Source organism: Nyctereutes procyonoides, unplaced genomic scaffold, assembly GCF_905146905.1.
Source record: "Nyctereutes procyonoides isolate TBG_1078 unplaced genomic scaffold, NYPRO_anot_genome, whole genome shotgun sequence".
NCBI classification, from domain to species: Eukaryota; Metazoa; Chordata; class Mammalia; order Carnivora; family Canidae; genus Nyctereutes; species Nyctereutes procyonoides.
The window spans coordinates 8,122,181-8,139,591 of record NW_026575052.1 but is presented as its reverse complement, the minus strand read 5'-3'; the positions used below and the strand labels follow the sequence as shown (position 1 = coordinate 8,139,591).

The 17,411-nt window shown below is 37.3% G+C and overlaps 1 protein-coding gene across 4 annotated transcripts in view; it reads left to right on the top strand.

Moving 5' to 3' along the window:
* USP48 (ubiquitin specific peptidase 48) overlaps positions 1 to 17,411 on the top strand; it is an 82,637-nt gene that overhangs the window by 38,695 nt on the left and 26,531 nt on the right. Inside the window, exons 9-15 of one of the 4 annotated variants that reach the window (XM_055331471.1) lie at positions 1,112 to 1,291; positions 4,486 to 4,611; positions 5,271 to 5,420; positions 9,701 to 9,898; positions 10,977 to 11,091; positions 12,056 to 12,186; positions 15,425 to 15,496. In XM_055331471.1, coding sequence (XP_055187446.1) covers positions 1,112 to 1,291; positions 4,486 to 4,611; positions 5,271 to 5,420; positions 9,701 to 9,898; positions 10,977 to 11,091; positions 12,056 to 12,186; positions 15,425 to 15,496 — 972 coding nt within the window. Of the gene's footprint in view, positions 1 to 1,111; positions 1,292 to 4,482; positions 4,612 to 5,270; positions 5,421 to 9,700; positions 9,899 to 10,976; positions 11,092 to 12,055; positions 12,187 to 15,424; positions 15,497 to 17,411 lie in introns of all 4 variants that reach the window. The other 3 variants (XM_055331470.1, XM_055331473.1, XM_055331472.1) reach the window with 3 other exon arrangements.

The window sequence follows — 17,411 nt, the reverse complement described above, 5'->3', positions numbered from 1 at the left end:
TTTGAGTTGCTTCAGTTTGGTTCTTTATCATATGATTGTCATGTTTTATCCTTTTAATTCTAATTATTTATTTAAACATACTTAAGTGTTCACTTGTGTGTTTTCCAGTAGCTGAGGAGAAAATCCTTATGCGTTTTGTTTCACTGTCTGTTGGGTAGGCTGCCTCTCAGTTGTAGTGATGCATGTTTTGTGTTGCAGTGTGTGACCGCATGTGTTTGACCGAATTCACCTTCCTTAGAACTGTCACTCATCCCAGGACCACATGTAAATAAACTCTTGTGCACTTTTTAGACTTTGTAGGTAGTATGAATTGTGGTAGATAGAAACATGAGTCTAGCATCTCAAGAACGTGTAATATTTGGGGTTTTATCTCCCTTCCTCCTCCTCCCCAGTGTCAGCTATAAGGCAGATCATTTTTTCCTGCTATTTCCTGTGCTTGACAGGTTTGTTTTCTCCACATTTCTTGAACTGAGGAACCCTAGTTTCACCCTGGGAGAATCCGGCTAGATTCCTCTCAAATGGACTTCAACCACTCTCTGGCCCCATGTGCATGTGCAGAATCATTCTAGATTTCTTAATGTTTTCTCTCCTGGTAGTTTCTAGTTATCTATGCCAGTACCTATTTTGACAGCAATTCGCCTTTAATGACGTTCCTCCAGTTTTCCCTAAAACATTTTCTTGTTTTATTCTAGAAACAATAGCTTCTTAGTTTCACTCTCCCATCTGGTTAGTTTGTGTAATTTTGTAAGGAGTAAGAGCAGCTGATACTTGCTAAGGATATAGTTCAGCCAGTTTGCTGATAGGCAAAGTCTACAACAGAATAGCTTTGTAATCATGACTTGGGTGCCCAGAATGTCAGAGCTTTCCAGCTGTATATGTTAGAGAAGAAATGGAGAGATAAGGTAGCGAGCTGCTTAAGACAGTGTCGGCTATATTACTGTGTAAAACTAGATTTTTTTTTTTTTTGTTAAGTGACATTCTTTTTAAGGTGACAGGCCTTTAATTCTATGAGATGTGTAAACAATTTTAATCATTATAATTCAGACTGAGGATATAAGAAGAAATATTGTTCTGCAAACCATCTTTCACTTTCTCCCTTTTTCTTTTCCAGGTGGGTCCTATGTGTATGAACTCAGTGCAGTCCTCATACACAGAGGAGTGAGTGCTTATTCTGGCCACTACATTGCCCATGTGAAAGATCCACAGTCCGGTGAATGGTATAAGTTTAATGACGAAGACATAGAAAAGATGGAAGGGAAGAAATTACAACTAGGGATTGAGGAAGATCTAGGTAAAACCTTTAAGTTGTGAGTGCCCTTTTAAAATATAAATTTTTCTTAATGGAAATCTAGGTACTAAATACTTAGGGCCCAAGATTGTTATGGGTTATCAAGGATATTTGCATTTCTTACTCACATAAAAAGCATCTTAAGGAATTTTTCTCCCAGAGATGATTTTTGTAATAGTTTCAATGCAGTTTAAAGGCAAATACTCAATTACCAGTTTAATTATGGATGGGATGGGGAGAGGATAGCGGATTTTAGGTGTAAAATGAATAGAGCAGTAGATTTAACATAGTAGGATTTGTAATCCTTTTCTTTGAGTTAGAAAATATACTTTGAGGAAATAATTTAGCAGGAGTCCTTTGCTCTTAGAACAGTGCCTACTCCTCCTTGCTAAGTATCATACCCCATTCCTCAAATGTGAGCAATGTATCTGGGGAGTGTTGAGGTCTACCCTTAGGAGTATTTGAATATCTGTTCTCCATGTTCTTGAGCCAGAATACCCACTTACTCCCTGAAGAACGAATACGCAAGTAAGAGCTATCTCAGCTAAGCTTCTTGTCACTTTATTACCATGCCTTTATTTTTGGGTAAGGTTTGGACTATGGGGCCTAAATAAGAGAAAAGGAATGGGAACAGGTATGTGTCTTCTGCCAATGTTCTTGATGGATCAGAGCTACTTTCCCAAGGTTTCAGGGAGGAGCATGGCCTTTGGAGTTGGCTTTTGATGTGATAAGGGAACCTTTCCACAGATGTTTAAGTGAGACAGTATTGTAATTTATAGAGTTTGTATTTTTAAATCACGATTAAGTGTTTATAGATATTCAGCAATGTTATTTCCTCATTAATAATCAGGTTCTTAGCATTTTCTTATATATATTTTTATTAGACTATTTCTCAGAAGAAAACAGATGTGTCTTTAGGTCTTCTCTACTGAGGTTTACTATAGGATTAAAAGCATTGCTAAGGCGGTCTTATCTTCTACATATAGATAGTCCTAAATTTTAAAACCGTTCAGGAGAGACTCCCTATCACCCTATCAGGATCCCATTCCATACTTTTAATGGCTCTCATGCTGAATGCAACATACACTATAAGTGTTATCTCTCATTTTCTTACCAAAAATAGAAAATCCTTGTTCATTAAATTCTGTAAGTCTTTTATTCTTGTATTCTATCATGCACTTTGAATTGTTTTATATTCCATCTTACACAAAGTATTAAACATGTTGGGACACTTGTATGGCTCATTCAGTTGAGAGTGCAATTCCTGGTTTCAGCTCAGGTAATGATGATCTCAAGAGTGAGATCAAGCCCCACATGGGACTCTGTATTCGGCATGGAGTCTGCCCTTTGCTCCTCCCCCTGCTTGCGCATGCCTACTTTCTTCATAAAAAATCTTTTAAAAAATATTAAACATGCTAAATCTTAATATATTTTAGTTTGAAATGCCTGACCACCTCTTCACTGTACATGCCCATGGATTTATAAGTCCACGGTAGTCTTCAAGCCTTTTACTCCTGTGTTCTCTAAAGAATACTGAACAAATCTGAGTTCCTTGGTGCGCATACACAAGTGGAGAGTAAGGAGAGAATTCTAAGCAAGCTCTGCACTCTACCTGGCTCAGTGCCAGGCCCAACCTTAGAACACTGAGACCATGACCTGAGCTGAAACCAAGAGTCAGATGCTTAACCGACTGAGCCATCAAGGTTGCCCCTCCTTGCACTTTAAAATCCAATGCTTTTTTTTTTTTTTAAATCATCACTTTAGCTACAAATAATGTGATTTCTGACTTAAATAGGGAAACTATTAAAGCATAACTCTTTTTAAGGACATCCAAATGAAATTAGAGTCAGTACCAACTTTTCGGAGACACATAGATGGGTCTTTCTTTAGAGCAGGACATTATTAACTGTTCCCCTTTCTTCCTTGGTAGTATTTCCACTATAACTGACCATATGGGATTTTGTTCTAATGGAATGTACTGAGGATGTCTGTAACCAGAAATCTCTAACTAGTTTTTTTGGATTGAGCTTTTTAAAAAATTTATAAATATCACCACATAATCAACCAATATAAGTATGTTAATAGACTTGATTTAAACATAAAGCAAAAAATTTATTGTAAATATTCTAATGACATAACAAAAACTTTTATTTTCTGGGTGAGAGGTTATATCTTTTTTTGTAAACTGGGCAGATAACTGAGAAAGGCACAAAACATGAGTGGAATCTCACCCTTGAGGCAGATGGATTTTAGAAAAGAACTTCTTGAATCGAAGGGTCTGGTCCTTGATTTCCCCAGAACTAAGTAGGAACTCCTCTCCCTCACAAGTTACTCTGAGATACACAGCACCATTTTGAAGATCACATTCATGGACAGACTTGACATGGAAACACTTAACATGTCTACTTGCTACTGAATTCATCGATATTTGTGACTGATCTTTATGGTCATTAGCATTTCACTTTATTGAACATGCCATTTTGTTTGGGCAATTAAATCTAAATTTTAAAAATTATTAAATTTTTATTTTAATTCCAGTTAACTTTGTTATTAGTTTCAGGTGCACAATATAGTGATTGACCACTTCCATACAAAACCCAATACTCATCACACCAATGCACTCTTTAATCCTCAACACCCATTTAACCCATCTGCCTTTCTGCTCTGTTCTGGACACCATCAGGTTTATTTCTGTAATAATCTGTATTTATTTTATAATTTAAGACCAACATAAAAATACATGGATCAGTAATACTTTTTTTCTGTTTTCTAGCCTTGTTTTTGTGAAAAATGGCACTTTCGTAACATCTTTTAAAAACGTATTATGGCACACAATGGAGTTAGGGTACTAAACCTGTTAAAATATTCAGACATCTAATGGGCCTCCTGAATTTGTATTACCTTTTGGTGTTTTAGATACCTCATAACATAACTTGAATGTGGGGTGCTTGGGTGGATCCGTTGGTTGGGCGTCTGACTTGATCTAAGCTCAGGTCTTGATCTCATGGTCATGAGTGGAAGCCCGAGCTGGGCTTCACACTGGGTGTGGGTCCCTCCTTAAAAAATAGTTAAGTGAATTAGTATCTTAAATGTGTATTGTAGGAATTATGTTCTCTGGCCTTCCTCTTGTCCCTCCCCAACAAAAGCATGGGTGGACTATAGGCATTCTAATTTATTTTATTTCTCGACCTCAGCAGAGCCTTCTAAGTCCCAGACACGTAAACCCAAGTGTGGCAAAGGAACTCATTGCTCTCGAAATGCGTACATGTTGGTGTATAGATTACAAACTCAAGAAAAACCTAACACAACTGTTCAGGTACCAGGTAAGCAATTTTCCAAGATTACATAAGGCAAATACAGTAGAATTACAATAATGGAGTCTTTAACAGAACTGTTCCACTGTCCCCTCCTAAAGAAAAGCAAAAATATTTTAAAAATTCTGTAGGTAAGCAAAACATGTATTTAAAAGAGCCATTTGGTTTTATTTATAAAGCATACAAATGTATTTTAGCCACTTTTAATTTTATAGATATTTTTTTCAAGGAATAGTTGCAGGGTACCTTGCTGGCTCAGGTGGTAGGGCATGTGACTCTTGATCTCATGGTCGTGAGTTTGAGCCCCACCATGGGTGTAGACCCTAATAGAGTTGCTACTGGCCTAAAGGCGATCTTCGTTGGTATTTTACCTAATACTGCTCTTTGCTCTGTGGCTTCCTCTTTTGAGTGGTATTCCTAAGCCATTTGATGGCTCCAGTTGGCTGGTGACATCATGGAGAACCAGGTCGGACATCACCCGGTATTGTTCTAGTGGCTGTTTTTTCAGTTTTATTTCTGCCTTCAGGATGGAGGTCTGTCCCTGAAAGGGAGTCTTCAGGAGAAAGTTGCCACCACAATCCTAGCCAATCTTTGGTATAACTCAGAGATTGGCATGGTTGTGTTTTTGAAAACAGGAAGACGTTATTTTCTTTCTTTGTGTTGAATAGCCTTTCTTCAAGAGCTGGTAGATCGGGATAATTCCAAGTTTGAAGAGTGGTGTATTGAAATGGCCGAGATGCGCAAGCAAAGTGTGGACAAAGGAAAAGCAAAACATGAAGAGGTTAAGGAGCTGTACCAAAGGTTACCTGCTGGAGCTGGTCTGTAAGATATTCTGGGACAGCACTGTTGCCATGATGTGCCTTTTTTCTTTCATGTTCACAGACGTATATGAACAAACTTTCCCCCACCCTTTCTTATAATCCACTTAATGCCAGTTTAAGCACTACAAAAGTATTGTGTAACCAGCAATAATTTGATGTGTAGCATTCCATATAATTTTCATTTTCATGTACTTTTAAAAACGGGAAGCTCTTAATAAATTACAAGGTTTAGGTCAGCACTCTATGTATATGTGAGTCCGATAGATGTTTTTATTTTGTGAGATATTTGTTCTTAAGGAAAAATCTGGATTATGGAAGCAGCTCACTATGTTGTTTCCTTCTGCACTTTGTGCCCTAACAGTATTAACAGACATTGTTTTCTATGAATTCCATTTTTATGATACTATTACTCTTATTTGAAATTTAACATCAAATATTACGCTAAGAATAGGAGAGTTTACTGCTGACACCTAATTTCTTAAGAATTATCCCACATGAGCCAGCTCATTCCGTTACCGTGTGTATTTATTCAAGTTTACCTAGGGCCTTAGAGAAAACCCCACCATTTCAAGGTTGCTAGGCCATTAGTAATGATATACTGCTGTCTTTTTCGTTTAAAAACTTTATTTTTTTAGATTTATTTATTTATTTATGATAGAGAGAGAGAGAGAGAGAAGCAGAGACACAGGAGGATGGAGAAGCAGGTTCCATGTCGGGAGCCTGACGTGGGACTCTAGGATCGCACCCTGGGCCAAAGGCAGGCGCCAAACCGCTAAGCCACCCAGGGATCCCTGTCTTTTTCATTTCAAAGACAGAAATCCCCATGCCCAATTCCTGCCTAAAGAGGCCATTTAATCCTAATTTTAGAAAATAAATACTCAAGCATAACTGTACTTGTTTTGTCTATTTCATATTATCAATTACTGATATGAGTATAAATTGCTAAATCTGTAAGAATAGGTCTTAAAAGTTCTTTCTGAACTATAGCTTATTTCATTTTGATCTTTTTTATAACCTGTTAGTGTCACTCTGTCCTAAGGTGTGGGGTTATTCTAAAAAATTAGACTGACCTTATTTTTACCGGAAATGATTTGGAAATGAGTATGATTCAAATCTCCAAATTTATTAAAAGGAGTTGAGACCCAGAAATCTGTTTTTTGAACTGTATTCCCAGTTTTCCTGCATTCACTGAACTAGAGGAAGGGACTTACTGAATGTAACATTAAAATGCTGTTTTTGAACCACTCTTTAAGACTACGGCATGGCCCAAATATGTAATGTTTCAGATTAACATATACTTGGGCCTTCTTAGCTTTTTTATTCAGTCTATAAGAACCTGTGCTTATGTCTCTTTGTTAGCAATACTTTTACCAACTATGAACTTACGATTTTTTTCCCATTTGAAGTAAACTTGCCAAGATGCCAAGATGTTGAAAAATCCCAAAGTAGATAAACAACTTTTTTGTGCTGACAATCCAAGTCTTTGTGATGGCGTTTTCTAAACCTTACCTGTGTTTGTGAACATATTTAAAGCAGACTCACTTATCCTAAAATATAGGCCTCATAGGGAACACAAACACTTTTAGCCTTTTTTATTGAAATGAATTTTCTCTAAATCTTAAATTATCTATAGGTGGAGTGTTGAAAGTATTTTTGATGCCACAGTCTTTCTACGTTTTCATAAGTCACCAAAGTAAATTCCTTATGTTCAATCCAGGCATTTAAAAAGTTACAAGTAACTTTTAATCAAAATGTACATTTTCCTTAATAAATATTTTAATAGGCTTTCCTGTTTTACCAAATGCTGGGATATTTTACCCTTTGATATCTCCAAATTTGTGAATAGAATTCTCATTCCTTTGCGGTGTTCATTACTCATGCCTTCAGAAGGCAGTGCTCAGGTGATTTACAGGATCACATGTCTTAGAGAACCTGCCATGAGTCTATCTCTAGACCAGTAACATCTATAGTGTAAAAACTACTCAGCAGATCTGCCTTAACTGTTGAGCCTTGAACTCAATCCTGATACTCAGGGAAAGTCTTGTCAGAGATTGACATAACTCTTTACAGTAATGGAGATAGAAAAATGGAGACAGACCTATGTGATCACAGTAACTCGTCCTCTAGCACACTAAAACTGGCACCCTGAATTTAGAAATACGGCAAAATAAATAATATGTATGGTATTACATCAGAATCCCAGGCCTGCTCTCTGCTGTCTTCCTCCTCTTACTATAAAATCAAACATGATTTTTCCTATCTTGTATCTTAACATCTAATTCCTATGAAATTGCTCAAAGCCCAAATAAGCTTAACTTGGAAGTTTTCTGTGGCACACTAGTAGGGGATTGGAAAATGTTGTGTGGAACAGACTGCCTTGAGCTTCATTGTTGTCAGGCATAGCCACCCGAGGATTTGAATTCCCGCAGACAGCCCAGCCCTTGCTTTTGTGCATTTGCAGTTTTCTTAGGTTCCTTTTCTTGTAAGGGTCAGGGTCCTTACTGCTTTTTCTTTCAGTTAGCAATGGCAGGTGTTGTCGGTTCTGCTCCCATTCCCAGGTTCTTGGGGAAATGAGAACACCCGCTGAATCATTCTTGAATGTTGCTCCTTGTCGCAGTTCTGTTTTGCCTCCTTTGATGGCCTTTAGGTTAATAACAATTTTAATCTATGTGACTGTATTTGGGAAGATATTAGGTAATGCTGAAACTTTGATTTTCCTTTCTTGGGTAGAGATCGTTTATCTTTTCATTCATAAGATACACAGTGTACTCTATCCCTGGCAGATTAAACTTGATGAATGGCAAATAAAATTGGGAGGTATTTTGAATTTAGCCACACCATTACATATTGTAAAGTGCCATTACCGTGTACCTATACTGAATCTTAAGGTCTCCTCTTTATATATTATGTGAAATGTATGATTAACTTTTCTATATCTCTTTTCTTCCAAAAAGCTCAAAATGCTTCACATATCTTATCTTTTACATTCAACAACATCCCTGTGAGGTAGGTAGAAGGCAGGTATTATTACCTTCATTTTACAAATTAAAGACCTGAAGCATAGAGAGTTTAAGTGACTTGCTTAAGTTCAGTTTCTTGGTGGCAGAACTTGGATTAGACCTTGGTCTCAACTTGCAGTCATGAGCTCTTCCTCTGCAGCTTTATTAGGGCTGACCACTCTGAAGGCTTTCAATTGACAATGTACAGTCTTAGCACAAATAAGGGATGTGACTATGCTGAATTTTGTTATTGTAAAAACTGAAATGTTTCAAACTAAAAATGGAAATTAGCTTTCTGGACGTGTAGTATAAAAGTGATCAAAATGGGCTTTGATTTGAATTGTCTATCCCTCAGATCTCATCAGAACTAGTACATAATACAAATACGTAAATTCAATCTCTGTATGTTTTCTTCTATGTTTTATGCTGGGACTCACTGGAGATCTTTGTAAGTAATCAAAGCTGGCCCTTTGTCTTTAATTTTGACTTTTAGGGAACTCTGGGACTGTTTTCCCAAATGAAAACTCAATTTGAGGTGGCTTGGTTTTGTCTTAATTTTTGCAACTTCAAAATCAATAACAATTATACTGTACTTCTTCCTGAAATTTGTTTTAAATAGCTTACTTTCTTGAAATAACAATGTAATGAATAGCTCATGATACAGATTGGGGTGGGGAAATCAAATACGTTTTAATTGACATGATTATTAACTTGGATGAAAAAACGTTCAGTGGTTGATACTGGCTTATAAAAATATGATTACACTGATGAGGTTAAATTCTAACTTGGAACTCAAGAATTTTCATTTTCATTTCCAGATGTGTATCACATAATCCGTGAAAAGTGTTTATGAAAATCATTTATGAAAAAAAATCATTTATGAAAAAGCATAATAGGGAAAGAGGTTATGTGATTTGCAAGCCATTGTGGAGCATGGCTCATAGTTAACGGTCGTGGGTGTCCTGATCAGAGCTCTGCTGTGCTGTCAAGCAAGACACTTCTCTCTGTGGATGCCTCTTTTGTAGAATGTGGTTAATAATACCAGCCGATCTCATAGGGCACTGTACAGTCTCGTCCCTATCGTGCACTGCTCCTTAAACCAGAAAAGGGGTAGTTAAATGGAGCTTTGTTGTACTCCTGAAACATTTTCCCCAAACAGCGATTCGTCTGATTCTGCTAACTTTGGACATTTTGCATTGTTGTTTAGGAAACTGAATGTATCGCTGAGTCATAAATCTGTAAAAATACATAGACTCTTTAATTTGCTTTCTTGCTCAGAGCCCTATGAGTTTGTGTCTCTCGAGTGGCTGCAAAAGTGGTTGGATGAATCGACACCCACCAAGCCTATCGATAATCATGCCTGCCTGTGTTCCCATGACAAGCTTCATCCTGACAAGATCTCAATTATGAAGAGAATATCTGAATATGCAGCAGACATTTTCTACAGTCGTTATGGGGGAGGACCAAGACTTACTGGTAATTCTGGGTGTCTTCTCTGCTTACAAAGTAACGTGTCAAGTCCTCACCCTGGAGTCTCTAATTGACTGAACCAAACTGCCAGCCAGACCAAATGTTCTGCATACTTTGCAGAGAGGATTTGCTAAGGAAAGAAGTTATGTAGCATTATACACCAATTTTTGTTCCATTTTGGTGTTTTTTTATTTTCCCCTCTCCAAGTAGACAATTTTCTTCTTTTGAGAAAACCATATGGTAGTATTTTGTTACTTTGTGCAGTAAACTTCAAAGTACATGAGCAACAACAAAAAATACTTGAACCCTGGTCTGGTCAATTGTACATGTAGATTGTTACCTAGCTTATAAAAGGAAGCTACTTGATTCTACTTTTGAATATAGAGCTATATAAAACCACCCAGTATCCATAGTCTCTTTGGTTCTGGTTTTCTTCCCTCAAAACCTTTTTCTTTTTAATGAGCAACTGATAACACAAGCCCCACCTCCAATCTATAGGTGAGTCTATAGGTGCTGTCACCCTCCTATCTTTTCCTAAATTAAATCTTGTTTTCTGAAAGTACATCGTACTGCATAAATACTGGCATTTAACTGTATGATCCAGGCCTTCTCTTAAACACATTTGGAACTTTGCTTTCTAAATTTGTTTTTGGTTCATGATCAATTAAGTAGAGATAAAAATCTTTCAAAGAATCACATTGCATATGATTCCTACAACTGAGTTTTAAATTGGCCCACAGTGGATAGTACTGTGCTTTGAATTGTTCCAATATTTGATACTCTTAAGAAGATTTCAATTAACATTATTTTTATAGTTGTCACATATTGACTCCCCCCACCTATACCTGAGGCATAAGCAATTTTAGCATATTATGACATTTCACCTCTCATTGTTCTTTATGCAGATAGCAGTATTGATGTCTTGGAATTGGTATCATTAAATAATTTAGGATGTATACCAGTTTTCTGTTTTGTTAAAACTTGTGACTTTGGTTTAGAAATCTGTGTTCTGTGAACTTCTAACAGTTTCGTCACAGGTAATCTGTGTGCAGGAACTTCATTTGCTCTCCTCTCTCCTCTCTAGTGAAAGCCCTGTGTAAGGAGTGTGTGGTAGAGCGCTGTCGTGTGCTGCGTCTGAAGAGCCAACTAAATGAAGATTACAAAACTGTTAATAATCTACTAAAAGCAACAGTAAAGGGGTATGTTACACAGTGTATACTGTTGATGATAAACTGAAATGGTTGCAAGAGCTAGTAACCAAATGACATAGGAGTTAGTGTTTTTCAAAGAAAGATTAATGACACGCACTACAGGAAGGTTAGATTTTTGCAGTGATTGCCACTGTGGCAAAGATGAAGAAAGCCGAGTCACCCAGCCTTTGTGACTGTATTCCTTCCATAATTAGAAGCAGAGGTATGCTTCTGACCAAGGCTGCCCGTTAGTTTGTGTTCTGGCATAGGAGTGTCCCCTCTAGAAAGGCTGAAGTATGTTAACAAATGGTATCCAGGGGAGCATCCTTGGTATAAATACCCAGCATACTTGAGGTATGTCAAGCACCACTGTATATGTATATATTTTTAAGATTTTATTTATTTATTCGTGAGAAACACACAGAGGCAGAGGGAGAAGCAGGCGCCCTCCAAGGGACTCGATGTGGGACTCGATCCTGGACCTCAGGATCATGCCCTGAGCCAGTGGCAGACGCTCAACCACTGAGCCACTCAGGCGTCCCACATTTTATATTTTCCAAATAAAGATCAGTTAAGTTCACTGCTTTTTGATTATTCTGCAAACAGCCTCATGACTCCTTAAATGTATGTTTGTATGTAGACATGGATCTATGTATGTGAGGACCTGTCTGCATGAAGGCACAGCTGTATGTCATTAGGAACAGCAGTCAGCTGAAAGAAAGTACCCCATTGAGTTGTTTGGCATGAATGTAATTTAGGAAATGGGATAAGATTTGGGATGGAAAAAGAATCTGAGATACCCACATTTCAGTAGTGAAGAGTAAAAATTGCCCAAAAGAGGGAGTGGGTTAAAAATTGTGTGCACAGTAGCAGTTATTGAATTGTTTCTAATTCATTGTAGTTGTGACCTTTACAAGTAAAGAAGGGTAGGGCAGGTATTAGGAAATGATTTCACACGGTCTCTATTCCACAGCAATGATGGATTTTGGGTGGGGAAATCCTCCCTGCGCAGTTGGCGCCAGCTCGCTCTTGAACAGTTAGATGAACAAGATGGTGATGTAGACCAAAGCAACGGGAAAATGAACGGCAACACCTTGAGTAAAGGTAACATGTAATGCCTGTGTGTTTGGTCATGTCTGGTCAATTCTGTGCTGCAGAATTCCCATCTGTGCAATTTCAAAGGCCATTTTTATTATAGCTCCCACATATGTCTGAACAAATAAGATTTTTAAGTTCTTGAAATTGAGCAAGGGGTCCACAGGCACACAAAGGAATTCCTTTGACCCTGGCATCCGTTTTGCTCGGTCTCTAGTTCATCACGTCCAAAATTCTGTTTAATTCTGCTCTAGGCTAAAAATTTTTAAGGTGAGTCGGCTGCCAGTTACACGGTATATTGTCAGCTTAGTGTGTTTGGTTAAAGATTATCCACAACACTGAAAAGCTGCCTTTGTCAGAAAAAATGAGCCTGTCCTGCATTGTTCATCTAGGAGAGAAGGCAGCTTATGAATAACATTTAGATTATAAATTCTTTGGAATTTTCTGAAGCTAGGAAATTATGTGCATATAGGTCAACTACTAAATTGAATATTATAATCATTGTTTTAAAGATACAGTGGAAATTAGGGGCTCTAAAATTATTTGTAGGTTTAAAATGGAAGCTAGTGGTTTGATCAGTCTATTTAGCTGCTGTTTTCACCTAATTTTTCTTATTCAAAAATTAGAATCTACACACACATATTCTTCTTACTGAAATATTCTGAATTTTCATGGTTTGGCTCTTCCCAGATCACTACCTTTTAATATTGTGTGTGTATATGTATATATATTTTACGATTTTATTTATTCAGGAGAGACACAGGCAGAGGGAAAAGCAGGTGCCCTATGGGGAGACCTATGTCGGACTCGATCCCAGGACCCTGGGATCATGCCCTGAGCCAAAGCAGACATTCAACCACTGAACGACCCAGGCGTCCATATTTTATTAATTTTTCTAATTTTATTTATTCGTGAGAGACATACACAGAGGCAGAGACGAAGACAGAGGGAGAAGCAGGCTCCACGCAGGGAGCCTGATGTGAGACTTGATCCCTGTACTTCAGGATCACACCCTGGGCCGAAGGCAGGCTCTAAACTGCTGAGCCACCCAGGGATCCCCGGTATTTTATTTTAATAAATGTACTATAGTTATTTTCTGAAGGATAATTAACATACAATATCAAGTTAGTATCAGTTGTACAACACAGTAATTTGACAATTGTTAAGAAAATATAAACCCTGAATCCACTATTTGTTTTAAGCTGTGATTTTCAACGTTTTTAAATTTGAAGAGTGCTGTGGGCAGCCCGGGTTGCTCAGTGGTTTAGCGCCACCTTCAGCCCAGGGTGTGATCTTGGAGACCCGCGATCAAGTCCCATGTCGGGCTCCCTGCACGGAGCCTGCTTCTCCCTCTGCCTGTGTCCGTTTCTCTCTGTCTCTGATGAATAAATAAAATCTTTAATAATTGAAAAAAAAAAACAAAAACTTGCTGTGCTGCTCAATTCACAGACATTACGTTAGTTGCAGTGTTACTGACCAATCATTTAAAAGATAAATGTTTAACACACTGCGTCATATGACCCTTCTAAATACTTGGTGCTGTTTTAAGCTGCTTTATGTATTAGTACCCCCCCCCCACCTTTTAAATAAAAGCCAAAGTAATCTCTATACCCAACACATGGGGCTCAAAATGACAACCCTGAGACTAAGTTGCATGCTCCATCAGATGAGCTGGGCAGGCGCCCCAATGATCCTCCACCCAACTTTTAAAGATTGTATTTACTTATGAGAGACACACAGAGGCAGATTCATAGGAAGAGGGAGAAGCAGGCTCCCTAAGGAAACCTGGACCCTGAGCCCGAGGGAGATGATCAACCACTAAGCCATCCAGGTGCCGCAATCCTTCCTTTTAAACAAAGTCAGCTCCATAGTAGAAAGTATTTTGATGTTGGCGTAGCTTGAAAGTAGTTTTCATGTTGCTTTGAGAGGTATATGCTTCTCTTCTCTCCCTTCCACCATTCAGAGATTTTAAGAGCCTAAATCAGTACAGAGGTAACAGTAAAATCTTCAGGCTTTCCACCAGATATAATCACTATAAATAGGGTTGTTTTTTTGAAATAACGGTACTCCTATAGATGCAGTTGTACATTTTTCTGTTAGAATAAATAGTTCTTTTTATTTAGCGGCTATATTTCAGCATATGGAGGTATTATATTTAACTGATCCTTTTCAGTTTTGTTCATTTATTAGATAAGAAAAGATAAAGTGAGCATATTCTTAAGCTTGTATCAGCTCTTTGCATAAAATCCCAATAATTGTTGGATCACACAATTCAACCTATTTATGTCCTGACACGTATTGGTTTTTTCCAGAAGGCATATTGGGGTTTTCTTATTGTATGCTTTCGCCAACATAGAGTATCCTTTTCACATCAGTTTTAACTATTCTGACATGTGAAAAATGACTTACTGGCAAGGCTTTGCCTTTCAAAATCATCGATCAACCATGGTTGTTTATTTGAGAAGTTGTATTTATGAAAAAAACTTTTTAAAGTTGCATTTATGTATATGAGCATATCCATTCTTTGCTTGGTTTTTTTCTACTTTAGCTTTGTAATGATTAGTAAATATTTTTCTTTAAATGTTCTATTAAGTGTATTCAAAATATCTTATGTGAAAAAAAAAAAACAAAATATGTGCTTAAACTGAAACCATGATAACTATTCTACTCTCCTTAGATTTAAGGCTTTCATTTGATTGTTTTCCTGGTATGTACAACTACAAATTCATGGTGACACAGTGTAGACAAATAGGAAAAGTGGATATTGGAAAAGAAATTTTAACGGGAAGTTTTAATAATTCATAATATACATGTTCCATGTTAAAGGTTAAGTCCTTATTTCTCAATAGTTTTTTTTCTGAAGCTTTCTGTTCAACCCTTAAAAGAATCAGTGGGTGAAAATGACATGACATGTAGATGATTAACTTGGTTTATGATCCTGTATTCTGAATAGCTTGACTAGAATTAATGGAAGGAGATGTATTTTTCAATTAGACGAAAGGAACATTTTCTTGCATAATCTACATCTTGAAAAAGTAAAGCTTGCCATTCGAGTATTTTTCTTTCCTTTTAAGGGAAAGAAATAGAACACTTCCTAGCAGGAGAATAGGAATCATGCGGGTCTAATTTTTAGAATGTTTTTTAAGTTTTCTTTGGTCAAAATTATGCACTGTAGTGTCTCCGCTACTTTGAACTTCAAATATAACAGCTAGAGTGGCTATTATTAATCTGTATTTCTTTTGATTAGATGAATCAAAAGAAGAAAGGAAAGAAGAGGAGGAGGAATTAAATTTTAATGAAGACATTCTTTGTCCACATGGTAAGCTAGAAGCGTATTTTTTTTTTTTTTTAAGTTTGCCAGTCTGACTTTGGCATATCATAAATGTTTTGTTCATTGTTTATTGTGTTTCTTAGGGATTGGGCCCTGGTATGGTCGCCATCTGGAGTATCCACTTTTCTTAACTGTGCTTGAATTTTAAAGTTTGTTCTCTTATCCTTTTTAACAGTTAGCTGCTTAATGCCGGTTTTAATCCCAGTGCCTCACATATCTTTTTGTCTTTCCTTGCAAAAAAAAGTTTAAAAAATAGGATATTTCGATATTTAGAGAAGAAACTTTTTGTCACTTGCCATATTGAAGGACTGTGTTTAAAAGCAAGAATTTCAATTATGTCTCATGATTGAGTCTTTGTTTGACTTATTTCCGTTTTTTTCAGTTAATATATTAGAAAGATATATAATATATAATATAAATATAATGTATAATATATGACTTATTTCAGTTTTGTTCAGTTAATATAAGAAAAGAACTTTCAGAACATTGTTTACATATTTCTTAATATTATCAGGGTTATTTCTTGTTTCACTTCTTAGGCATTTATTGACCAGCTACTTTGTGCTGCGTACTCTTAATAAAGTCTGGTTTTTGATTAATCCTATGTATTGGTTATGTATTTCTTATTTGTCTTGGAGTGCTCACTTCTAATAAGTAACTTTGCAGGGGAATCATCGTATATGTGACATGTTTTTCCATTCTGTTTGTGCTCTGCAAGTCAAACAGGCATCTACATCTCAAAGCCATGTAACTGTTTAAATCCCCATCTCCCCTACTGTATCCAATTCTTATTTCACTAGTTAATTACTAACTGTGCATCGTATCTCACACCTACCCTCATGCACACTAGTCCTTTTAGATCATTAGTCCTTGAGGTCAGTAGTGATAATAGCTCTCACTGGAGTGGTACTTGTATACTGATCTTTGGGACATGACTCCACTGTCTTCAGCTTAATAGTTGAGTGACTGAGCTTGCTTGCCTACTGGCCATACAGTGGTAGCAGGGACCATGGTGGGATGTGGATTTGGGTCTCTGTTGGTCCCAACCCCATGTGTCCTTCCTGTCAGATCGGTGGCCGATTTCCCACCCCACCCCCACCCCAGTGGTAGCGCACAAGAGAAGTCCACACACAGAATACATGAACTCGAGCGGTGGACAGATCGAGTAGGTACAAGAAGGTAAAGTGACTAGCCAAAAGTGGATCAGGTTTTCTCACAATGCTTTCATACCTGTTTTTTGTTTTCCTTACCTGTCATAGCATGCTATAGACAGTGAGGTATAGTCTTCCCTTTTGAGAGTTGAGGATTCTGTGGCACAATGTTGAGTTTTCTGGTGACTATCTAGAGGCTGCTTGAAATAGTGTTAGATTGTCATCTTACTCCTTACCTCACTGACGTGTGCTGTCTCCCCACCTCTTGTATCATCTTGTCATTTCAGTATTACAATTGGGACAAAAAGCATGGCAGAGCTGAATGTGATTTTAGAACTTGAGCTGTGCTCCTCAGCAGAAAACTTGAGCATGAGCTGTTTTTTAGAGCTTTAGCTTGATCTTAACTTAGTGGCTGTACTTTATCTTGTATTTTATTATCATTTTTCCCTGTATTTTGTACAGTCAGCATGGAGCTTGAACCCAAGACCTTGAGATCAAGAGTCTCGTGCTCCATCAACTGAGCCAGCCAGGCACCTCCACTTTAGTATTTTTAAAGGGTTTCTCAAAGCCTCGGTATATAATTGTTTGAAACCATTTTTTTTCAAAAACCATAAAGAATGCTTTGTGTTTTAGTAGACCATTTCTCTAAAGCTATTCTTTTTAGAATACATTTTTTCTTCTATTTCTGACAACATGTAAGATTCTTGTCTCCTGCATTGTGACATCTCACCCCAGTCTGCTTTGGTGCAGAC